General features: G+C 39.2%; 1 protein-coding gene across 1 annotated transcript in view; it reads right to left on the bottom strand.

Annotated features, from left to right (window-relative positions):
• The window catches only part of OSBPL10 (oxysterol binding protein like 10), a 102167-nt gene extending 75913 nt beyond the window's left edge, over positions 1-26254 (bottom strand). Inside the window, exon 1 of the mRNA XM_057424928.1 lies at positions 25956-26254. Within this exon, the coding sequence (XP_057280911.1) occupies positions 25956-26233 (278 nt within the window). The 5' untranslated portion in view covers positions 26234-26254. The remainder of the gene's footprint in view (positions 1-25955) is intronic.
• Between the last annotated feature and the right edge of the window lie 873 nt (positions 26255-27127).

Genomic DNA, 27127 nt, shown 5'->3' with positions numbered 1-27127 from the left:
ACGGACTCAATCTGCTATAAAACTCACCTCTTTTGGAAAGTAGTTAATAAAATATTATGGTATTAATTACTTAATTGTATTAATTACTTCCTTGGGTTCATAAACTGCATTGGAATATATGCTTCATACTTGGACCCTGTATAATCCCAGAACTCATCTGTTTGAAACTGGCATGGATGACTAAATGCTGCACAGTAGCATTAGACAAATCTTTTGACTAAAGACAAAATCTTCCATAATCTACAAACAATAAAACAGTTTTCATAAGATGATGACCAGCAGCTACTGGATGAAGAGGCATGCTGGGTTTCTACAGCAGGCTAGCCCTGGTTTCAGCTTTTTAGAGATCTTTTCCCCAGTTACTTTCTCACTGCTGGACAGAGGAACTTTTCTCTCTAAATACTTTTAGACCTTCTGCAGACACCTTTCTCCTAAACAGTCTCACAATACGTACTTCATGATCTACTTTTTATTTTGCTTTAACCATAAAAATACAAATTGTTCAGATAAAATACACCGATTTGAAACACCACAAAGTCTTCACCCCGATTTAAAACCTTGACAGACATCACCCTCCCTATCAGAAAAGTAACAATTCATGTATTTTCCCTTCTCAGACTGCTGAATTTATTATTCCAGACAATGTGTCAAAAACTCCAGCATCATACTAGCTCAAGAACAGCAGCAGCTCACCAACTTTTTCCTTATATCACTTTGTTCTCAACATTTTTGAGTTTCTAAACATGTTTTCCTTTTTTTCCATTCCAGTTCTCCTCCAGTGACTACTAGTTCTTCAGTGATTCCATAATCCTCAAAAAGAGGACACTTTGAGAATAAGGAACCAAACTATTTTATAATTCTTTTTTAAAAAATTTATTAGAAAAAAAAAAACAAAGCTAGAGACGAATTACAGGATAGAAAGTAAATGACTGTCAAAGAAAAGCAAAGTTTATGGTTCCAGTAACTGAATGAGATGTCACATACAAATATTTCATTTTTTACAAAACTGTATCTTACTAGATTGTCTTGGAGATTACATTTACGCAACTGCCCTTTTTTTTTCCTTTTACCTTGAGCCATAAGATTAATGGAATTATTCATGCCAGTAAAGATAAAGCATGGCACACACATTTGACAGACAAGGATTTATTATTAAAAATCATCTCTGAAGTTGTCATTAAAAGACAGTGGTTGAGAGAATATGCTTACACTACAGTAACTGTTTAACATCCTGTATGCGTTGAGGTTCCTCAATTTATCATTTTCTAATATCAGAAAATGGAAGAACCACAGTATTCATTAAAAGCTTTACTGACTTTGAGCATCTCTGAATGAAAACTTGATTTATTAAACAATAACTTCTCTGCGTTAATTGCATATCAGTCAAGCTGAACTATAACTTGCTGGATGCTTTTAGAAGTGTTCCACATCTAAAATGGAGGTAAGAAATAAAGTCCTATCCAAAGCTACTAGATGGACTGCCTGTTTCTGATCTTATGCAGTTTGTGATTTTAACATCCACAGACCTCTCACATAAATAAAACGTTAAGAGAAATCTCCTTTCCTGTTTTGTCAAGTCCCGGTCAGTCTCCAAGTTTACAAGCAAGCCTTTCTTATAAACCAAAACATCACTTCTTTCCCAGCATCAGCAGAAGCTACAATTGCTGTTGACCAGCTCATGAGTTCATTGACTTCCGTTGCTACATCAATTACTTTCAATGGTCCGAAATTCTATACAGTCAGCAACAGACATGCCGCTGAAAATTTAAGTACAAAAAGACTATGTTAAGGAAAATATTAACATTAGTTTCCTGATTTCAAATAGTGTTGTTTAGGGATTGCTTTTTAGGATTGAGGATGGAAAAACAGGCCTTGAAATAATGCAACCATTTTTACACATCATGCTTTAAAGTCATACAGAAAAGTACATTTATCATAATATCTATGCTTTAGCACAACATGGCCACATTGAGGGGCAACAACTGCAATTTAGGGCAAGCACATAAACAAAAGGTACACAGTTGAGGTGCGTACCATAAACAGCACTTACTACTCACAACCCACTGAGCGGGCTGGCTGCCTAATGCTACTTTGTGTCATTTAGTGGTCCTTGCCACCTTCTTTTTCACTTGCTCTAAATTCACTACTACCTAATAATTAAGCAGACTCAAATTTTCATACTGCAGATCAGAGGGAAGAGGCTAGCAGTGACATAACTGGGGGAATAAATGTGCTGGTGCAACCCTAATTCTGGCAAAGTCATTATGCAGCTCAACTCAGGTGACAGATTAAAAACAGAGCTTCCCGAGAGGAAAGTACATTTTCCTTCGTGAGAAAACCAAGATCTAAACCAAAACAGAGTGATTCCATAGCATGTCTAATGAACAGCATGTAATGAAAGGAGGACATTAAACTTTAGAAGAAACACTTCTGTGTGATTCTAAAAGAAGATACAGGAAACAACTAGTTAACACGCAGTAACTCCATTCCCCATTTGATGCAAAGACAGTGCTCTGTATGACACAAGACTGCTGCTAAATTGGCTCTCGCTGAAGCCAGGCCACAGTATAGTCATTTGGGCACCAAAATGAAGAAAGCTACCTGATTTATCTGCTCTCAATCCCACCTTTCCACCTTACAGAGGAGCAAGACTTTGCTCCTTTGAGAAAGTAAGATTACAGAAACCTACTTTGGAGCCTGTATGGACAACTGCTTCTCTGCAGTCTTTAAACACTTATTGGTCTGTCCCAGCCAGAAAATACAAAAATAAAACCACCAATAATCAAGGCAGCTATCAAAAAAAAAAAAAAAAAAAAATCAAGCTCTCAATTTCCTTCTGTTTTCCCAAAATCTAGCTAAAATGGGTTTACATTCAGATGTTTAGATTTCACGTGGCATCCCAAGAGAATGCAAAGGAGTAGAACAAATGTGCTTTGTTTAGCCAAGGAATATTCTAGTTGGGAAGTAGTTTAGGCCTATCTAAAGAAACGACTGTTAGGATGACCTATGAGAAAAACTGACTCACTTGCTTTTCACAACAAACCACCTACAAAAGAGAACTAAACATGGGTGGGGGAATAACTAAACATTGGAAAACACCTGAGTTTCTTCCCCCTAATAAAGTGTATATATACATACATATACAGACATATAAATGAGGCATTCAATTACATCTAGCTTGTGAAAACAGTTTTTCCATATTAATATTTGAAATTCTCTCTGCTCACATTAGCAGTTGTCGAAACTGCTGCTGAGTAAACAGCTCCACCACCACAAAGTTTTAAACATCTCCCAAAACTAAGCCAGCCATGCCAGGAATCTTATTGCCTATTATTTTCTGTAACAAAAAATACACACCAAAATTCTAAGTGATACAGCAATATCCAACCCTCTGTAAAAATATGTCACTTTTCTGCTTGATGCTTTCTACAACAAGTTCTGTAAGATCTGAGAGGTTTAGCAAGCGCACTTCACATCAGAAATTGCCTACTGCCTGGCATCAAGTCATCTTCCACAAAGTACTTACAAAATATAGCATGAAATAAATAGTTTAGAAGGTGGCCTAACATACCAAAAATACACCTCTCCAACAAACTGAATAACAAATTCAGGAGGCCTAAAATGCTGAACCAACAGCTGTATGTCCGTTAAACACACTAAGAAAATTGAAGCATCCCACAGACCTATCTGAAGGAAAGTAATAAAGAAGGCAGTAGCACTGAAGGCAGCCACTGTGAACACAGCTCCTCAGAGTGCTAAGGAGTCAACAGTGACTAACACTATTATATACTATTCTTTCAACAGTCTACGCTTTAATAAGGAAGGTGTTACTGCCCACAGCAGGAGAGTTGGAACTTGATGATCTTTAAGGTCCCTTTCAACCCAAGCCATTCTATGATTTTCAGGAAGGTCATATATGAAGACAGATCAATAATGAAGTGAGATTTGACCAAGGGCAGTATTTTGCACAGATTTCTGTCTGCTAGTTGCCACATTCTGCAGGAAACATCACAGATTGAAAAGATATGACCTTATCTTGGTCCTTCTGGTACTTGCTATTACAACATCCATAAATGAATCAAATACATCCATTTGACAGCCTGGTTCTCATACAACATAATGAGTACCAGCAAATTCAGCCACCTAACCTAATGTAACACACTCATAGGGAGGCTGGAATTGTTGGGTTTTTATCAGCACTAACATGCAACAGAGTTTAAAGAAAACCATATCCTACTCAATTTGTGAGAGTCAGGTCTAAATCACAATTTTATTTCAAAATACTATCATCCATAATCCAAATTCTCTACAATTTGGTTCCTATATTTTGTCAATCCCAAACATACACACCTCTGAAAGAGGCTGCTGAACAAAACCATTTGAAATATCCCCAGACCTCTCTCTACCTTCAGCAATTAGAGACTTCCCTCTGAACTACATTAATAGAGATGGATACTACTACTCGAAGGACAGAACATGTAGGAAGGAAACGGTAAACCTCCACATACAATGTCTACTACACAGTATCTTCCACTGGCCCCATCCTAAACTTGTATTTCTCACTGGTAAAAATTAACCCTAACTCAACCCAGCACTACTGTTCTTACATATTATGTCCTGTCTAGGAGAGAGACCTTCATACATCAAACAGCTGCAGATTTTTAAAGCTCTCTTGCTGCCAAGAATTACAGACTGTATATAGAAAAGCACTCAGCTGTGAAACAACAGGTATGACCCTCAGTTTTTATGACAGACGTGATATTAGTTAGGATTTCACCTTAAGATCAATATTTCAGTCCCTGAAAGTATTTTATGAAACAAATAACAAAGGCATAGAGTGACCCTGGGCTGATGCTGAGAAGAGACAACTGCTGGATGACAAACCAAGGGATGGCCCAAACACCTCCAGATGGGAATATCAGGAAAACAATTCAGGTAATCCGACTACAAAACAGACTGCAAATAGTAGTTCAAATTACAAGACTACTGTAGCTTCAATTAGAGTAGCTGTAGAGTAGTTCAGACACTAAATGCTGCTTTTTGCTCATTAACAATGAGAGAATGGAAATTATGAACATCATTCAAGTCATACCTTGAGCCAATTACAGAGACAAAAGGAGTCTGTTAGCCTGAAGTATTTGAGCTGTGTGTCTCCAAGTTAAAAGTCAGGGAAATTATCCATGTAGGTGAACCCTAATAAGTCTGTTCCTCACAAGTGAACACATTCCCATGCACAACAGCAACAGCCTGTAGTTGTAAATCAGGGAACTTCAGGGAGTTGACCTCCATATAAATAAAAAGGAGTCAGTGTCAATGCAAGAACACTGGAGTTCTTTCCAATTCACTTTTACTACTACTAGAAACCAAGACTGCTTTAAGAAAGACTGTAAAAACCCCAACGTCAAAGGAAAGGTATTTTAAGTCATGCAATCTAACTGTAAATTCTATGCTATAAAATCTGCACTATTTGGTATATAGTAATAATTGAACAAAATAGCTAAATCACTGAACTGTCTTCTTTCAGTAACACTGTTACTTTGCTCTTCCCTCATTTTTAATTGTAAAACATGAAATATAAAAGGTTAGACAGGATTCATAAAATCTCCTAATAAAAAATGTCACCAACCTAAAAGCTTTCAATAGAAAGATGTTGCTGAAAATTAACTGGAAGTCAAATGTCATGTTTTATGGAGACAGTACCTCCATTTTATTATGACCACCCTGCTGCCAACAGGCAAGGGACAAATTACAGTGGAAATGAAATGAAGGGATGAAGGAGTAGACGAGAAGAACAGTTTGGCAACAGCAGATGCCAAAAAGTTTTCAGTAAAGGTTTTCTGAGGAAGCAGAAATCTGAAGAATCATTTGACGTTACAGTCCAAAATAAAGCACTCTACTAACCAGACTTCCAACCACCATCCAGAGCAAAACACTCTGCTGCACTGGGCTATAGATACCATAGGTTAATTATTAGGCTAGTGAATATTGGTTTTTTTCTTACTTCGCACCATAACTAGCTCATCAACATCTTGAACATATCTTTAAAAAAGAAAATTAGTTGGGTACTTCTTTCAAGGCTTATTAAACCATATCTTATTCCAAACCTCATTACACAATACCCTCTGAGTGCTATTTTAATGACATAGCACTACACTGTATTTATTTATCAGTAGGGATTAAACTGTAGAGAATAATTCTGATGCTTCTGTTACTCTCATTATGGTCTGAGATTTGGGGGGTAATTTTTCAATTACAGAGGAATAACCATAGCACAGTTTTTTCTCATTCCTCTCATATGTATTCTTGACTTCGGTCATACCACCTGCTAATATGAAAAGCTATGTATATGGAAAAAGTGAACCTACGAATGAAAACACAGATCTACTATATTCTGTATGTTCAACACTCTTGGGTATGCTGTATAGAGACGTAGTTATGCCACTCCTGCTATGCTTAAATGTGACCAGCATTCAGAAAAAGCACCCTTTTTGTTCCTTTGTGATGTATCAGACACATATGGGACACCTCCTAGAAGAGGAAGGCACCAGAAGTGTTATCACAGGATTAAAAAAAAAATAAAGAAAAACATTCACCCATGCAGATCAAGCAGTGAAATATTCAATAGGAATCTAAAGGAGTCTGTCAAGGCATTCCACCTTCTGTGCATGCTCTCTCAGAATACATTTTTGCATTCATACCCTGAAAAACTTCCAACAGGTACCACTTAAAAATATTAACTCTTATTACTGGATTTATTACTGGATAAATCCAGTAATACTGGATAAATCCAGTAATAAATTTATTATATATGGATTTATAACTAGATACTTGCAGACTCTAAATCACATGTACCGCTAACGCATGTGGCAGGAGAACCTGTTATGTCTTCCCGTTGTCTGGTCCCCACCACTTCATTGGCAGAGGTCATCTCCCCTGCAGAGCAACAACTAACCAACCCTACCTAAGTCCTGTGCTCAGTGAAACAAACTGTTGGACAGATAGCAGATGAGAGTGTATCACTCCTGCCACATTAGGAACAGTAGCTGATGCACTGACTCACAACCTCTACTACAAAGGTTAAATGAGTGAGGAAGAAGCATAAGTTGTAAACGCATGATCAGAAACAGGCATCAGTTGAGTATTAACTGGCAGAAATTATCTCTTCCAGAAGAGAAACTGTGCTAGGCTTAGTGCCAAGGGTGGGTTACATTTACGTATCTCAGATTTTCTTCACAGGACACAGCACAGTTAAGATTGCTTCATCTTTAGAGCTCAGCTGGTTGTAAAACCTCACCCAGACTTAAGGCTAACCACTGCTCCTCTTTCCTCCTTCCTACCCTGCTGCATGGTCACAACCCACCCCTTCTCTCTCTCTAGTGTTTATTAAACTCAGTGGGAACTAATTCAATTTTCAAAACCACAGAAGGAACAGACAGTTGGGAGAGGGTCTCTCCCCTTCAGGAATAAGAAGGTGAAAAAGCAGCTCATCTTCTGGTCTTATGAAAGCAGTTGATAGATACAAGGTAATACAAAAGCAAAGCAGGTTGTTTCAGACACCATCTACCAGCTTGACTCAAACTGCAAAATGCGTTCACATTAATTCTATCAGCAGACAACAACTGGAATATGCAAAATAATTTTTATCTACTAAATCATTATAAAAGCCTACAAAGAGACATAAGTCATGTTCTTTTTTCCTCTTAACTGTGCAGTAAAGCTTTTGCATTTTCTTCTCCTAATCTGCTTTTCCAACATTGTTATTTGGAAGAAAGTCAGAGATACATATTTCTGTGCAAGCTACTGATATGAGACTTTAAGAAAGTCTGAAACCTAAAACCCTTCCAAAAATTATACTTAACCTGATTTACATTTGATGCATTTCCAGGGGAGAAGACTTAGATAACCAGCATAGACATTCCCTTATAATTGTTTGCATTCTATGTGAATAATTCCATTCAGAACTACTTATCGAAGAAAATGAATAAAGTAGCTCTGTTATGTTTCAATACATACAATTTCTTTATGATCAATAAATTAAAAAGAAAATTAGAAAAGAGGTTCAACATCAGGTATAAGTCTTTTAATCTCTAAGTCACTTTTAGATAGAAATACAATGTCTCGCACATTTACACCACAGTCTATAGCAGTGGTGGGAAACAAAACCAAACAGCTATTGTTCCCCAGAAATCTCAGTAACTTGTAATATCAACGCAATTTGCCTAAGTGAAAAAAAGCTGCCCTTAGAAAGCACAAGTGAAAACCAGTTGTCATTTTTCACTCTTCCTCCTCAAGAAAGAACTGGTATTTTCACTTTAAAACCTACTTCAGCTGAACTAGCTGTCACCTATTTGGTGTCACATTAGAACTACTGCTCTGTCACCTTCATTTCTTTGTTCCCATCACTGGCCAGTAGCAGTACTCAGGACCACATCCCAGAATAGCCTATGGGATAACAAGTGCTGTAGTTGGGTAAAGAACAATGCAGCCGGGGCAGTCTTGGGTAGAAGAGGAACTTTCCAGAATCATCCATTCAGCAGGAAAGATGCTAACTCAATTTTCCTCTGTAATTTGTTCCATGCAGTAACTAATAAGGTGCACCTTACCATTAAACATAGAATCTTGTTAAACCACCGTTAAACTCTGTTAAATTCCATCAAATTTATTGAACTCTATCAAATCCTTATTTTACCTCAGTAAAACATATTTCACCTTGTTCAAGAGAGAGAAGCAGCACTCCACTCATCCGCGATAAGGTCATACACGTTAAGTCATCACACATAGCAGTCCTGACTTGGCAGCTTGTCCAGCACACAGAAGCTCATTTGCTGCCCCATCATCAACTTTCAACTACTCCAAAGTCCTGGAACATAAGCTTTTATGCAGTTGCATGCAACAATCTTTTCCCGGGCTGAAAACACAGCCCCTCCCACACTAGCAACTACTTTAATAATACAGATCTTGGACAGACAAAGAAAACAGGTAGTAAGAACAATGTGCACCACCCAGCAGGAGCAGTTCTGCCAAATTAGTTCCCACTGTACTCAGTATTTTCAGCATCTTCCATTTTAACATATAAAAAACAGTATTTTTCAGGAGCCTCCTACATTACATATGTTTCTGTCAAATCCCTTGTTATATTTTGGTGAATTACTGAGAAGAGTCATACTGGCTGATCAGCTGGCAAGTAGGTACTTGTAAATAAAATCTGGCATCATGCTTAATACAAAAGCAATCTGTCTGCTTTACAAAAAGGCACCTAGTAGACTGATAACTTCTTAAAAGCTGCATTTCTATTGCCATTCCTTTTGTTACAATCATGCTAGTTGTAAAAGGAATTCAGAAATTGCTGATGTAATCCACTCTCCCACACAATTAAAAAGAGCTCCTTTGCTGTAACTAACATTATGAACTTCTGAGTTTTGAAAAACTAAGAACCAACAGCTTTGAAAGAGAAGTTTAAAATCTTTGTTTTTGCAATAAACTAGGGCACAGGCATTAAAGAAAAAATGCCAATAATGAAAATATAAGAACAAATTTATTTTAAACATGCTGACATCTCATTATCAACTGCATAAAAATCCAGCACCTGTCTGCGGATGATCAAACCATGAATTAATTTATTCAGATATAAAACATCTTAGAGTCTGCTTCCAGTTCAACTCCAGATTTTACATATTCTCTCAGGTTAGGTTTGTGCTCTCCTCTTTTTGGTAAAACCAGCATTAAACATATTACAGCAAAACAGGAGGTTTATTTCCATCTGATGGGAACCAACATGAAGTTGTGAAATTTCTATTAAACTTCAAGTTTAATGGTTCTAGCACTATCTAGAACCCCAAATATTATTTTTAGTGCCTGAACACTTAGGCTACATTACAAACATCCTCATGAACCTCCATAATCATAATAATGAAATGCTAGAGGAAGATTTGGAAGAAGAAAAGATCAAGTTATTATAGCTTCACCACTTGCTCAACTAGCAGTTATAAGCAACATGTTTTCCTTCAGTTACCAGAAGTCTTCACTTTAAAAATCAGAAGAAAGCAAAACTACTCTACTTCACTAGGTTCTCTTCAGTAGTGACTTAGAATCTAACATCTTTCCTTCAAGTGCAGTTCAAAAAGCTCTTCCTTCTAGCTTTTTTGCCTTGTCCCTAATTATGATGAAAATCAGTGCTGCGTTAAGCACTTTTCTATTTAACCACTTGTTTGTAGTTTTCTTTTAGTTTATTACCAAATATTATCAACTGTTTGCAGAGTCCAAATAAATGCTGCTCTTTAGCTGTTAGTTTCTCTTATCTGGCACCTCAGACAACATACAATTTGACAGTTTCAGAATATGTAGCATTACTTCCCCCTTCCCCAAGAAAATAACTCTTCTTATTCATTGTGTTCATGACACACAAATTACAATCAGAAACACACTAGCAAAACAAGGGGGAGTACAAAGAGGGGGAGGAATCCCAAAAGTTGGTCCCAACTGAAAACTGGAACTACAGAGAGCCACACTTTTTTTAACAGCCATTTCTAAAAACCTACTATTTCTCAGAGGGAAACATTGCAAAGACATGTTACTTCTTCACTTTAGGGAGCACAAACTGTAAGGCCTGTTTTCTAACAGAGATGTGACATTTGAAGGTCACTCCCGTTCTTTGGTACCCTGCTATCTACCTTCACTCTTCAGTGCTCACACCGGTCCCGCACTGCAGCATTTGACAAAGCACCCTATCTACTTTTTATTTCATTCTAAGCAGCAACAAGCAGACAGTAGAATAAAATTGGAAAAAAAAAAGCAACAAAAAAAAAAACAAAACCAAACAAAAAAAAACACACTTGGAGGAAAAAGTCTTTACTTGACAGAGTAACACCAGCAATAATAACTCCACGCTTGCTGTAAGAACTGCAATAGCCAGCTTGCCTACTCTGCAGTCCCTGAAACAAGGACAGAGAAGGAAACAATGCAGAAAAGGAATTTTAGGAAGAAATTCAGTAGCAGGGATCTCAAGAAACAGAACTTGTTACCCCTGAAGGGAAAGACACAAGGTGGTCTTTTTTTCCATTCAGCAGTATAAACATGCCACAACTTAACTGAACTACTGGACCCAGGGTTGGCAAACACATACAGGAAGGGATCAGAATAAACCAACTCATAAGCAAAATGCTCCTATTTAAAACAGAAGAGACCCATCCAATTAGTCCAAGCACCTAATTGATGACAATGCTATTAGGAAAAAAGAAAAAGAAAATAAAAATAAAAAAAAAAAATCAAACAGTACACAGAACAAGTGCATAAATAAACTGCCAGGAGAGATCAGTAGTTTTCACATTTCCAGAGCTAAGTTTCACATTTCAGAACTAAGTTTCCACATTTCCAGTTTTGTAATTCTGTTCTTTTAAGAAATCATGCAATTCAGCATTCTAATAATTAAATCTGGTTGATGGAATTATTTCATGAAAGTTAAAACTCAGTATGAGTGGAGTAGGTATTTTCAGTCCCTCAGGCATCTGTTCCTGATGTCCTGACACCATCCCAAATAGGCAATCTGTGAGAAACTGCACTGCATTTTTTCCTATACTAGCTGCTTTCTCTATACTGACAGTTCCATTAAGCTTTCCAGCTCCCTCAGTTGAAATACCTATTCCACACCTCTTCTGTTCAATCTGTTCAAATGTCATTTCTGAAAAATCTATTTTTAAGCTCAAGGGGAGCTCAAGGGGAGCAAAAGGCTTCATGTCATCAGCCTCCTCTCTGGAACCTGGGGTCACAGCTCATCCATCTGATTTTTAGTAAATGTAACATTTTCATACCCAATCTCCTTACTTTCAAATGTTTTCTTCTCTTCTTCCTTTCACTGCCCTACACTTGCTGTCACAGTATCAAAAGCAAGAGCAAACAAATGGGAAAAGAGAAAGATCCTTAGAACATGGAAACGAGGACAGGTGGTTTCGTAGCATTTATCTGATACTACAGAAAAGCTTCATATTCAACTGCCAACCTGTTTGTTCAGCACATGGAAGAGGAAGACTACTCCATCTGGCATCTGTTCAGCCCTTTTCCTCAAGGTTTTAACTCTTCCATTTTAAAAACCAGCATAGAGAAGACGTAAGAACTTAAGTTATGAAGCTAACAGTTGTATGCTCCTATAACCTGCTTAGAAGGTCCAGCTACTTCCCACAACTCGTGGGACTCCTATCAGAACCTCTGTGCCTAAAGAGCACCCACGTAAGCCTCCTACCAACTTTCAGAGTCATCTGATGCTTCTTCAAAGGCCAATCACAAGGAAACTCTTCCAGTATTTTTCCCACACTGAAAGGAACACAGGGTGCTACAGGAAGCCCTGAGCTCTGCCTAGGTTTGAATGACCTGCCAGCCTTCAGTCCACAGTACAGCAAAAATGCAGTATATATTAAAGGATTTATTTTGGCCAACATTTAAACCACCACACTGAAGGAAGTAAGGTATGCCATACGTGCAACCTATCTTCCGGCGATGGGCCCAGGGCCTGAGATCAGTTCAGTATAGCTCCACAACTAACACCCATATGACTGGTTTACAGTCACAGTCGCTCCAGGCATCAGAAACCACAACAAAAGACTCTGGAGTGTCCCAACATGCAGGTTATCACCCACCTGTGCCCTGTGAGCAGCATGAAGCATGGAAGGCTGGAAAAGCAACAGAATATTGGAAAGCAGCAGAATGAAACTTGCTATTTGAAGCTCTGACCACCTGGGAAAGACAGAACAGCTGAACAAGGCTGTCATAACAGACAGGTTATCAACTGCTTATTGTCCACAACCAATTCTCACCTTTATACTCACATCTGAGAGCTTTGCTTGAAGGCACTGGCTGTTCTCATTGCTCCTTTTAACATTTAAATTAGTATATTAATTAAAAAAGAAGGATAAGACTATGAGTGAAGTAATTATTTTCCCAGCATAATTACATTTTCACTAAGGTTTTTATTATCAAAATGTAACAACCAGGGGGAAAATGAGCAGTCCTGTTAGCAACTTATTTAATGACAGAAGAAAACCAAGAAATTAAAAGTTCCTGGTATTCCAGTCTCTGGCTGTGTTTTTCTCATCCAGGAGCAAAGAGATACAGCTAGACAGACCCACCCCAAGATCAAAAGGGGAAAACTACCAACCCTCCCCACACCAGTGCAATCTGGGACTTCAGAGGAGAAGAGCATATTCTGCAATAAACCTCAAAAGCATATTCAGATCAAAAAGCCCTCCCAGAAACAAAGAGAAAAGACAAAAAACATGGGCCACACATTTTAGCAGCAACCTCCAGATCCCTTGCACTCACTGTATCTCCAATGATGAATTTACTTTGCACACTAAACACATTTACAGGGTGTGGAACAATTGCAGACATACTGTATGAAGACTTGTAAATAAAATGTATACACAGACTGAACTGGGCAGGACTTGCCTCAATTATAGCTGAAGTTTACAAACAGAATACTGAATGACAAAAATGCCTTAGGATGACAAAAAATCTTGAACCAAACAGAATAAAGGCACTGGCAACAGAAGGGTGGACATGGAAGGGAAGTATAGCATGACTGCATAGTCAATTTAAAATAAATCCATGGAATTCTTACAGAGATCTTCTACAACAGGAAGTAACTAGTAAATATTACTGTACTACGTAATTTATTTATTTTCTCAGTAAGCATTATGTTAAGGACTGGCAAGTATTACGTAGTTCATACTGTACCTTAAAAAAATGGCAGAAAACGTTTCAAGTATATCCAAAAACCTAGATTTCAAGTTGACATCTTTTCAATATTCAGAAGCTATTTTGATTAAGCCAACCTTTACAGACAAGAACGTACCAAGAGATATTGACTGTACTGAATTACAATAATGCAATCCAGTGAGGTTCAAAGCACAACCACATTCCATCAATGGATATTACAGCATAAATTTTCAATTAGCTGCCTTTAGTCAGCAATGTTTTATAGAGCTTGCATCACAGTTCACTGACCTTTTTGCCAGACCTTCATAGCTCATCCTTGTTTTGCAAGGTCTTGTCCTCAGCAAGAATCATTGCTAGGAGCCAGCAACTCTTCAGTGGTATTTTCTAGTCCACAGCTAAAAACATCAAGGAGTAAGAGACCTCAAGATACAATAACCTCCCTGTAAACTGAAAGACTGATGTTTAGATTTGAAAACTACCTTGTAATCAATGAAAGTCACTTGTGGATCTCAGTTTTATACCAAGAAAAGGAAAGCAAAGGCCAATTACACCTGGCAGTGATTTAATGAAGCACCTCTTTCTCTAACTTCAGTGGTGTAAGCATCACAGCTGAGGCTTTTTCAAATTTTGTGAAGCACCTATGGTATTCTCAGACAAAAAATAAAACTTGGAGCTTTTTTAAACATGATAAAAGTCTTAAAAAAAAAAAAAATGAGAGAGAACAGTGGTGCTACAACTCAGTTTTAGAAAGTATAGTACTTCTTGCTGAGTAACGTATTGTGATACTGATAAGGAGAAGGATATTCTTAAATATACTATAGTGTATTCAAAGTATTATTAATATTTCTAACAAAATAGACCAGTAAAAGTCTGAAGCACCCTATCATTTGAAGTGTGCTTGTCTTCATCAGTCTAGGTCATCAGTTATGCCAATACAAAGCTTCTGGACTCAAGAATCTGGCTTCTCAATGTTTTCCCATATCTACCTCACCTACATCTATTTTTGGCTTGTGGATCTATGTACATTATTCATACAACTTATGTGGAAGAAGCACGTAATAACAGAACTGATCACTGCCTGTGAAAGCAGCACAAAAATTTTAAAGGTAATTTGAAGGTAGAAAAAGACATAGAAGGCAGCAGTCCTCAAACCAGCTCTTCATCCCCCCTTCACTCCAGTCTAGTTCTTACATATTTCACTGAAGGGATGTTCCCTATAGCTGTTTCAGACACAAATTATGGTGATATGTTCTAAATGAATATATGAACTACCTGATACTTTCTAGGACACAAATGCTTTCTGAACACATCTGTTTGGATGGTAATTCTTGTGCAAGTTGATGGAATAAAACATCTGGTTTAAAATTTGTTCTGTGTTTTACTGTTTACAGCAGCTGTTATTTTCACTTTCAAAATGCAGATAATTCATCATCTAGGTTCTCAAAACTGAACCACATGAATGATGGCATTTCTTCCAGCTGCAAGTTTCATTTAAAATATTATTTCACTGACAGAACCTTTTCAACAAGTAATATTCATTCCACTCTCACATACCAGGGGCTGAGAACCATGTTACACTAATGACATGTTTTGTGGGCAGCATAATTTTTAATATATATTCACACAGAATAAAAACAAATGCAAGAGGCAAGTTAAGGTCTTGCTTTGGGAAGTTTTGAAGTTCTCAATTTTATGTCTTCCTTTATGCTTGCTCTTCCTAACTTGTGAATTTGTAAATTTTGGTTTTTTAGTCCATATTCTAAAAGTTCCTGCTTGGAAAGAATGAACATATCCAAGACAGTGAAGGATTTTCTTTATGCATCATAGGCAAAACCAAATACGATACACAAAGTATGGATCAATAGATCAGAATGTTGCCTCATTTCCATCTCTTCTCCACCTCAGATAGTTCACACAATGCTTTGCAGAAACCAGACTTCTCTTACATGCTGCATCATCTTAGGATAGTTGAAACTTTTCAGCTCTCTGTGCCAATACTTTGAAGTCCAATAGGGTCTGACCTGCCTTTACTCCTCAGACTATCAAGTCATTGACTGAAACAATAAGTTTAAGTTTCTATGTTTGGTCTTTACCCTGACAGTTGATATGCAGCCACCTTCACAACAAAGCTTCTTGTCAACACTGTTTCTTAGAAACATACATTGAGACTCCACAGAATCTATGAGGGTGGTTTCACCAGTATGTTGTGAGATATGCAATATATTAGCCATGATCCTTCTGAAGAAAGTGTATTTACATTTGCAAGCAACTTCCAAAGACCTTTATACATTAGGCTGCTGCTTTGTAAGTACACATATTTCTAAAAACATTGTTCTACAAAAATCCGGATCCTCATTGTTTTGATCAAAAGTAAAACCTTTAACAAGAAAACAGTTTCATCATCACATATGCTTGAATATGCTTGAATTCCCACATAAAGGTAAGCCTAGCATATAGCATATATAGTATATATCCAGGCAGACACTGCCAGTAGCTTGCTCAGGCTGCTATTCACATCAGTCATTCACAGTCTGAAATGAGCTCTGCTACAGAACGCAGATCAGGGAAGAAAGCAAAACCAGAAAAAGCCTCACTGCACTATGCATTCTGCAATTTAGGAAGTACTCATTTCCTCTCTACTTCTCATGTGCCATTCTTAATGGCAATATTAAAAATAATAACAGCAAGATTATCTCACTTGGGTTTCTAAGACTTCATTCTGAATTCATGTTATATGACTTCCTGTTTTATTTTTCTAAAAAGTAACAAAGGTCTACCCTGTCTTCGGTATCATTCTTCCTTCTCTCCTGTTTCTTCCCTTTCCATCCACCATTCCTGCAGAGCATTTAACTCCTTTTCTAAACCTCTCCCACAATTCTACATCTCTTCTTTGTTCTTCTCCTTTTTTCTATTGCAAAATTATCCTTTCCTTACACTTGCATAATAAAAATAAGATAAAATTTGGCACGTGAGCCCAGCAGTCACAAAATCAAAGCCTAATAACCAGGTAAGATAAAACACAGGCAACAAGAAAAAAGGACAAAACCTATGCTACACCTTATGGTGTGGAAGGCAAACCTTCCAGGTGAGAGAGAAAAAGAGAGGGAGCTTTAGTCTGCTTTCAAGAGCAGCAGCTGAAGCATGGAATCAGACTACAACTCAGAGAGAGTTATAAAGCATGTATGTTTATTACGGTGCCGGGTGCAAGGGGGATTGCTCCTCCTAACTTGCACACTGAGGAGTTCAGCAAGCAGATATTTATTACACAAAAACATACATATTCATTAGGTTCCCAGGAGAGTGGGCAGGGATATTACAATTAGTTTAGGTACTCATTATCATAAGTCTCCTCTCTTTCGGCACTTGCGCACTGCCCTCTTGATGGTCGTGGGCTGGAGTCTTCAAGATGAAGTAAGTAGTCTTCCTCATGTGGGCAGGGGTCTTCAAGATGAAGTAAGCAGTCTTCCTCATGGTGCACTTTTCACCTTCGGCACAGCTGGATGCCCCAGTAATCACAAAGCTAGCTAAAAACAGCCATATCTGCAAGTTTCTGATAGCTGGCAAAGATTTAGAACAGTGTGACCTTCGTACAAAATTTATTGCAAGCAGAACAGGATGGGCAGACAAGGAGTATCACAAGCTAGCAGATGTTCGGAAGTCACTGTCTCCAAACTAATTGATAATTAGAAGGATGGTAAGAAATAATTCACTCTTGTTAGTAAGACTATTAAATTCTGTTATCACACCACAGACTTAAAACACAAACATTGTTCTCTATCTTAGACTTAAGTTAAAAGTATTTTAACCCTATGTTTTCCAGGCATTTGCTTTCCTTGTATCAGAGCTTCTATAAAAACCCTACTGCGATAAGGCACAAAAAAAACATTCAAGAGAGGTTTCTGTGCCGGTGCAAAACTCCCAAACGCTTGCAGCAACGAATAACACATTTTGCTGCTCCATCTTGCCTACACATCAGTACCTTTTTCATGATCAATGTCATTATCTTCCTCCTATCAACATGACAAAAGCAGTACAGAGAAACCTCACACAAGTCTTCTTCAATTCCCTGCCACCTCAGGAAAAAGGGAAGAAACTGGCTGTTTTCACTCTTCCCCCCACTTTATTTTATAAATTTAAGGGGCATAATAGCAGAATGCCTCCTCTTGCCTGCAGTAACTTAAACTGTTCTCCTTTTACTAGGAAGGGTTTCTCCATATTCCAGACCTAGAAAAACAAACATACCCCTCTCCTGGTGAGGGTTAAGCATACTAGTCTGACTCCAGTGTGCAGATTTTCCCACAGTGTGCATGTGTCCCTTACATAAAAGCCTGACCCTATCTCAGTGAAAGATGTAGCCACCAATATAGCTTTAAGTGGCAGCGTGGTTCACAATCCTGTATATAAGGTAAACTCAGAAGCTTTATCAATACAGAGCCCCTTATATTTATGCACTCCTTCTAACTTTTAAATATCCTGTTGAATGACCTAGACAGGTTGCACCATCACAATTCTTAACTGTGCTCCAAGTCCATTCTCAAGCAAATCAAATAATCATCACTTTTATCTTACAAAAAAATCTTGGGAACCTGACAATGCTCAACTCTTGATACTGCAACAGGTAAAAGCTGGATAACTGAAGAAAAGCCCTTTCCTAGGTCACCAAGAAATATGTACTTAATCTATGAACTTGTAGTAGTAACTTGTCCAAAATTACAAAAACTCTTAATTTAGGGATTTCAACTTACAACCATCTAACTAATAGCCTAAGGCCTTTCCAGTCAAATACCTTAAGGCACCTCTACAGGTACACCTACAGTGCTCTTGAGTGGACTAAGAGATACACAATAGCAACTGCATTTAGCCTGTAGAAGGCTCCTGAAACAAGTACCAAGCAATTAATACTACATATCAACATAAACCTTCCTTTTACTTTGCAGACTAGCACTCCAAATTTTAAACTGTAATTTTATCAGAAAACTACTATCAGCAAAACTGTTAGGTTTCACCAAACACATAGTGAGTGATTCAAAATGCTATAGTTCATCAATACTTGGTGCATCCAGCTCCTTGCCACCAAAAACAATGGGGAAGTTCCCAAACTGAAGGAAACTACACTGTGCAAGCAATTAAGTATAAATTCAAGAGTCTAGTTAATTACATAGGCATCTCAGCCTATCCAATGCTCAACAAAATAACAGGATGGCTGATACAGTACCTTTTTTAAACAGAAGATATTTGAAGCAAGATAATTTACTAAAACCAAACTTCCTCCAGAAAAGCTGCTGGGCTTCTGATACCAGAAATTTGCTTCAGAATATTAACAGCACTGAAGCAATGTCTAATGCAGGCAGCACCGAGTTTTAGGTATAATTAAAAAAATGAACAAGACAGATTAACTGCATTGAAAAACAGACGATGGAGCCAGCCTAAAAGGAGGATCTTTGAGTGAATGTATTTCTAATAGGGCTCTTTGGCAACCACTTCTTGGCTTTGGAATGCTCAGCAATGACCTAGATAGGGAAAAAATTCCACAAATATTGCTGATGACATGAAAATCAGCTATCATCAGCAAACAACATGCATTCCAATACCATCAAAATAAAATCATGCATCTAGTGACAAAAACCTCGTAATTGCAAGGTAGAGGATTCACCTGGAAAAAGACTGACTCACAAAAATTTAGGATAAGGAAAATCTACTGACTGTTTTGTCCAAGCAATGCTTCCACCTAATAATCAGTTTCCACAACTACATTTTAAAAATGTCTTCTGCAAACAAATAATTAACTACTATTTCTACCCTCTCAAGAAAGGGGCATGCACATACCACAACAAAGCCCAAGAAGTATCACTGGGGATACGCAAGAACATGCTGTCTGTGGAGAGAGCGTACTGCAGGGTGACAGCTCCCACAGCACTCCTTTTTATCACCTTCCCATCCAAAAAAAAGGATAGTGAAGTGCTACTCTTCATTTTGACCTTCTGGCACTCATTTTGGTAGTACTATGTCATATGTTACTGGATATCGTAAGAAAACATCATAACAAGCACCAGGGCGTTGCACCACTGATGGCTTAAGCAAAGCAAGTAAGAAATAACAAGAGTGCAGCTACAAAGATCCTATCTGGAGAACCCAAGAGGCACAGGGAACCTGAAGTCCCAGTGTTGTGTGTTATCAGACTAACAGATAAACTTATGAGGCAAAATTAGCAACCTAGTTTCCAAAAAAAAAATAATGATGGAGGCCTAACAAACTAGTACGCTTTGAACTTTCTAAGTAGGGGATACTGTGTGGGAGGAAATGGGATGTTAACACTGGGTATTTGATAGCCCGTGCAAGCACAACTGAAAGCACAAACAGTTCTGGTGTCCACATGTGAAGAAAAAAAAATGAAATACCAAAAAATAATAATCAGAACTATGAGAAAATTTGAAACTACTGGCAGATCTGACTTGCAACAAGAATCCTGCATGGGTCTAAATACTCCAAATACATACAAACTTTAACTAGCCAGCCCAAAAAGACCACACACAGAGAGAGGTTATCTTCAGACTCATACACAACCAGCATAATGAGATTCAATGAAAAGTCAAAGTCTGACATGTGTCAGAACAACAGGCTATTTTTTTAAATAGTGATTAAAGCTGGACAAATTATTCCCACATTTATAGAGCAGAAACCTCTGTCACTATAAGAAAAAATCTCAGATATGCAATGAGAAAGACAAGTCTAGGTGGAACAGAAACTGTGACAAATTCTATGGCATGTGCAAACTTTGCCTCCCTGGATTAGGTTCCAAGAAGTAACCAACCATCTCAGTAAGATATCAACAAGACTACAAGATCTAAAGCTCAATGCCAAGATAACTGAAAACAAAATTGCAGAAGTGTATTAGGACCAAAGAAACTCAAGCATTTTTAGTCAAACCAAATTCAATATTTTTTGTTTCATCATTCATAATACATATTTAACGAACATAATTTTACATTAAAAATGAATAGTTACAGCATTTTTAGCATCCTTTTCACTCAGAAGGTCAGCCTTTTAGGTAAGTCATAAAAAGCAAAGTAAGAATATTAGGAAAAGCTAAAGCCCAAATACATTCTTAGAATCATAGAATAGTTAGGGTTGGAAAGGACCTTAAGATCATCTAGTTCCAACCCCCCTGCCATGGGCAGGGACACCTCACACTAAATTATATCACCTAAGGTCTCGTCAACCTTGTCTTGAACACTGCCAGGGATGGAGCATTCATAACCTCCCTGGGCAGCCCATTCCAGTGCCTCACCACCCTCACAGGAAAGAACTTCCTCCTTATATCCAATCTAAACTTCCCCTGTTTAAGTTTTAACCCATTACCCCTTGTCCTATCACTACAGTCCCTAATGAAGAGTCCCTCCCCAGCCTCCCTATAGGCCCCCTTCAGATACTGGAAGGCTGCTATGAGGTCTCCATGCAGCCTTCTCTTCTCCAGGCTGAATAGCCCCAACTTTCTCAGCCTATTATTCTTATTACACAGTTGTTTTTTAATATAAAAATGACTCGGAAATCTTCTGAATACTTTTCTTACATACTCATTAAAAGACTCCAGGCACATTACTTAGTTTAACAATTTACTGTCACTTCTCCTACTTGAACAAAATCCATATTCATAAACTGGTGGGGGTTTTTAAATGAGCCAGAAGTGCACATGCACTCCCTCTAACCACATTTATCACCGCGTTGCTAAGCACAGAAATCACCATTCAAAAAGCTAGCAGCAAAAATAAGCTAGTAATAACAAAACCTAGATAAGAGTAAGTGCCTCCGTGTTAGTGCCAACTGCCACTTCTTTTCACTGCCTGAAAGCTAAGTGTGACATCTAGGTGAAAGAAGACCACACTATTTTGTCTGTCACTTCATTCCCTCTGGTACAAGACTCTCTCTGAGCTCTGAAGTGCACCTGCAAATTCCAAATATACTCCCTGAGTGAAAATGTCCAAGTGTCATTTGTTTTACACAGATTTTTCCTAATTATCATAAAGAATCTTATGCATTAGATTATTAGATTATCCTCTGTATAGGTATAAGCAGCCCTGACATCATGTGACACAAGCAGCTGAGTAACAAAGAACTTTGATTACCTGCCTGGGGACAAGAGAAATGTCCATGGCAGTTCCCCAACCAGAATCCACATCTCCAGAGTGCAAACCAGTTCCTTAAGCCTTTTCAATTTCAGCCTGAGATTCAAAGTTGCCTTCTTCCAAATATTTCTTGAAAGCACCACTGAAGGGCAAGGAATGATGGATTTCTCAGCCTCTGTCATCACCTTGTTACAATTCCTTCTTTGACTTCCCTGTTTGAACAGCCTTCTCCATTCTCCCAACAGGTTTAGAGGCAACAGCAAGTGCTGTTCAAACTAAATCAACCAGTCTGTGATTAAACCAGTAAGGTTTAATCAACCACTAACTAAACAAAGGCAAAGTGCATCTTAACTGAAAGTTCTAATTTTCCTGCAAAGAAAGCAGTGATATTCACTTAAAGAGATTTCTTTTTAATTTGTTCTCTTTTTGTAAGTGATCATTAATGGCACTTACAGAGAGAAAGTTTCAACAGCAAAATGTAAAGGAAATCCTGAAAGGTATCAAAACACTACACAAAGCGCTGTGTAGATGTGCCAGAAACACACCAAGACAAAAAGATGATGTGGAGGGGTTGGTGTTAATCTGATTCTAGTAAGAACAAAAAAATTCCCATTTCAGCAAACTTCACAAATATTGAATAAGCATCTGCTGCCTACTGTTATCATCCTGACAGTATGATTTATTATATATTAAGAAAACAGTTTATTTCTCTCGGACAGACTTCTCCCCAGCATTTATATATATATAAATATATATAAATTCCTATACAGCTACAGTCCAAAAGGAGCCTGGTGGTGGCCAACCATCGGGCACAACTCATGCAGACTGGTAACACAATACATGTCTCACCTGAAAGAGGAATATGCCAAAGTAATGCTTTAGAAAACACCTGGGCTACAAAACAACTTAGAGCAGCTCAACTGAGAAAAGAAACGGCACTACCATGAGCTGTTACAAATCCAAATTTAAGCCCCAGCCCAAAGCAGATGATTCAGGGCTCATACACACTTGCAGGACAAAACTCTGGAAGTGCTAAAAACATTTTCAAGGAAAAGGGGAGGCAGACCACAGGTGAATTTCACATTACTTTGGTCAAATGGAATTTTAAGACTTTACAGCACTTTATGGATCTATTAAAAAACACAGTAATAATGACATAGGCAGTAAGTTTTTCATTAATATCAAATTAATTCAGGCAAAATAGGTTTTGCATGAGATTATTCTACAGACATATCTGTCCATCCAACAACTCCCACTTATAATACAAGCTATTACCCTCACACACACACAGAACAAGTAAATCCCAACAGAAATGCTTCCTTGTAGTACTTCAATTCTGAGAACATAATTACTTGTAATTTTGTATGTGAAGTCAGATGTCCCAGCGTCTGCGACCAGACACAAGTATTCTTACGTCAAAAGATCTGTGCTTTAGATTAAGTTCCATTCTCTGCACTCATACCTATGTAAATCCACAGAAAGTTACACACTTTAGTGGGAAATCATCTAGATGCCCAGGCCCCTCAACTCCCTTTATCAACCAACAAACTGCCCCAAAACAACCAAACAAAAACCCAGCATTTCCTTCTGCTAGTTATAATGATGAAGAACCACCTCACTCATTTCCCGATCAGGTTGTTCCTGACCTGCTAGAGCAGAGCAAATAGATTTCTTTAGTAATCAACAAGAAACCCTCAGAAATTCTGAAAATAGGAAGCAATAGAGCTCTCCAGACTGACTGAATTTGAGGCCTTCCAATTACTTCAGTTAATGGTTTTAAATGCAGTATTATGCTTCAGTATTCACACTCAATTGCCTCATCTAAACTATCTTTCATACACCTGTTACAGGACAACTGATAAAAAAGTGAAATTATTATAATTCAAATAACAGTAATTTCTTTAGACTTGTAGAGCCTACTCTGCACAGTAAGTCCTGGGTAACCTAGGAAAGCCGTTCGACTTCAGTACCACATAGCATAAACTAACATTAAATACATTTAAATTGCATAAGCTAATGGATAAGGAACTTTAAAGAAGCACATTCCAAATCCATGATCGCTGAACTCTTGTCAGTTTTTGCTTTATTCTTTCATTTTATCTATATTCACACCATCTGGAGGTATTGATCATGTGGTTAAACAATCTTCTGTTTGTTCAGATTAAGTAAACTCAGAACCAATTTGTATGATCATTCAGTAACACATACATTCTGGGTTGATTTGCAGGTGCCAGCTATGAAGTTACTCAGCAACTCTTACAGGCTGACCTCCAAATCACAGAAAACACACTCCATAACAGATACTCAGATGGTCAAGCAGACAACTACACTCAACCTAGGAGATCACTACTCATTTATTGGATCTTACATAGTAAAACCAACTTCTGTAAACATTGTTTCAGCTGTTCTGTTTAGAACTTGTATCAGATTCCCTATCCCAAACAACAGATACCTACATCAACAGAGCGGAGTAAATAAATAAAGAAGTTATTTAGCCTAAAAGCTCTGTGTCATCATAAACCACTTGCTCAAACAGCCAGAGTAACAGAAAGTAAAACTGGCAACTGACAAAGCACAATAAAGCAGCATTAGAAAAAGACTGCTAAAAATAAACAAGACATTAATTTCCAAGTACTGTGGTACAATTAAGTGACTTTTACCTGAACACATAATGGAAAACCACTAAGTTTCTTGGACATACAGATTATACATGTTATATGTCAGCCTTATTAAATATTTAACCTGCTCCCAAATACAACAAACAGGTAGTTCTAGATCCAAAGATTCACAAGCAATGACTTCTTTGTAATTTCATCAGATTACATGAAAGAGATCCTTAAAATCACTCAGAGTAAAGAGTCACCATTTCTACAAAAAGAGGTCTCGGGCTTTTTTAATTTTTAGTCATGCATTTTAGTCCTACATTTTAGGTGTCAAGATGTGTTTATTTGGTTTTTAAAGAAAACTACAGGAAGACCACATAAATCAACAGACACAGGTGTAACGTGAATCTAGCACAGAACTACAGTAACTGAATGTCAGTAAAGGGCCTTCTCTGTGTCTACATTGAAGCAGTCTACTTCTGTGGAGCTAAGCACGTGTCCAAACCATACCAAACATATTCATTATCACTCACAACTGGCACACCTCCAGCGTATGGAGTTAGACCAGCTCCTTAAACTTTCCAGGAAGTGCTGCTATACTCTTACCACGACTCCTACCACTGATTTAGCCCCACACGAGTGAGCATCATAGCATCACTGGCATTTGTGCAATTTAACTCTGTCACTTACAAATGCTTTAAAACTAATGTCAGGACACCAAGGTCCCAGCCAGGCCCATGTTCTTACTGCTTGGGATCGCTTAATATAAACAACAGGAGGTTTTGGTAGGCTTGTGCGTGTGTGTTTGTTTTTTAAAGGTTTGTGCAGGGGGTGTAACTAGTCCTGTAAATGTTCTCTGTAGCACTTGCTTCTCTCTCAATTTCAACAGATCCCAATACAGCATTTTTAACTGCACAGTCTGGGCTTCACCTCTGTAAACAATTTTACACCGAGATGCTAAGATTCAAAACCAGGGACTTCCACAGATGCACATCAGCATATCCACACCCAACAAATTGCAGAACCAGGGCCTATCACCATTCTCAACATAAATTAAGACTTGTCAAACAGGTATGATATAGCAACACAAGAGATCTTAACACACAGGTAACTGTAATAATAATTACAACCGTATCACTTTTTCACCATTTATTTTGGGAAACTCTCACCCAGTTTTTCATTCTTTAGTTATCCAAGATAACTTCACATAAGAAGTCTAAGGAGATAGAAAAGGAGCTTAAAAACGGGGCGCAGCCGGGAGAGCAGCATATACGTCGTTAACTCCCCTCTGCCCCGGCCAGCACCGGGCTGCCCCCGCCCCGTCCTTACGCTCCTTCGTCTGGGAAGACAAGTAACACAGAAGGAAGGGAAGCGGAACGGAAAGGCGCCTGGCCTCGGGCAGAGATGGCGGCAAAGCCCGGCCTACCTGACCGCGGCGGCTGGTGAAGGGGCGGCGGCTGCCCGGACACCATCTTGTGGCGGGGGGCGACTGGGGGTGAGGACCCTGGGCCCAGCGGTTTACCTGCTCTGCCAGCCCTGCAGGAGGTTGGTGTATTTGCTGAGCGTCCCTTCCAGCACCGGCTCCCGCCGCCTGCCGCCACCGGGCGCCTGCGTGCACCCCGGGCTGGCCGCCGCCGAGCCGGGGCTGCTGCCGCCACCATCCAGCCTCGCCGCCGGACGCCCCGGCAGCCCGCGGCTGGCAGAGGAGGACGAGGGGGACGAGCCCGCCGATGTGGGGCGGCTGCTGCTGCGGCTGCTGCTGTTGCTGCCGCCCTCGCTCACCGCAGCCGCCTTCTCCATGGAGCCTCTCAGCTCACGTTGCAAGCCTGTGCCCGGCAAAGCCTTCATTCACAGGCGGCGCGGGGAGGGGCGGTGCCCGAGGGAGAAGGGGCCGGGCCGCGGCGGGCCGGGGAAGCACTGCGTCCTCCCGAGCTGCTGAGGGGGAGTGGGACGGCGGGTGGAGTCCAACGGCTCGCAGTGCTCCCGCCAGCCCAAACAGGGCCAGGCCGCTGCCTCAGCGGCGGGAGCCGGGCGGCACGCAGCGAAGGGGTCTGCCCAGTGTGTGTAGCCGAAGGGCCAGCGGACACGGAAGCTGTGCCCGCCAGAGCGGGGAGCGTGGCACCGGAACAGGCTGGGGTGCATCGCTGCCCTGGCCTTACCTCGGAGCGTGACACCAAGGCCTGGATTGCCCACGCAGCAGTGCACTGGCACTGGGCAGTGTCCGCACACGGGGACAAACCGAGAGGCCGGTGGTGTGCCCAGCAGTCAAGAGCATAGCAGTTGTGCCCAATGTACAGCATATGCTGCTACACATAATGTATATTGACGTACCGTACCATAGAATCATGGAATGGTTAAGAGTTGGAAAGGCCTTTTAAGACCAGATAGTTCCAACCTCCCGCCGTGGGCAAGGAAACCTTCCACTGATGCGCGGATTGACTCCACAACTCATTAAAGTTGTAAAGTAGGTATGCTTTTTATTCAGCGCTGAGACACACGGGGATAATTCCTCAAAGTCATGCGTACCTCAGTGTTGTTTCCCTCTACATTTATTCTCTAAAGTTATATATATTCATAAGGTTGCCCAACACGCCTATACATATTCATGTCCTATCCCCGCTTCGTATTATAATGAGCCAGAAGGTCCTCTGCACCTGCGCAGTGCCCCCTCTGGTCATGGGCAGGGGTCTCAAG

Source organism: Pezoporus wallicus, unplaced genomic scaffold (assembly GCF_028554395.1).
Source record: "Pezoporus wallicus isolate ANWC-B61680 ecotype Strahan unplaced genomic scaffold, APGP_CSIRO_Pwel_v1 contig_3181, whole genome shotgun sequence".
In the NCBI taxonomy this organism is placed as follows: domain Eukaryota; kingdom Metazoa; phylum Chordata; class Aves; order Psittaciformes; family Psittacidae; genus Pezoporus; species Pezoporus wallicus.
This window is presented reverse-complemented; position numbering and strand designations above follow the sequence as displayed.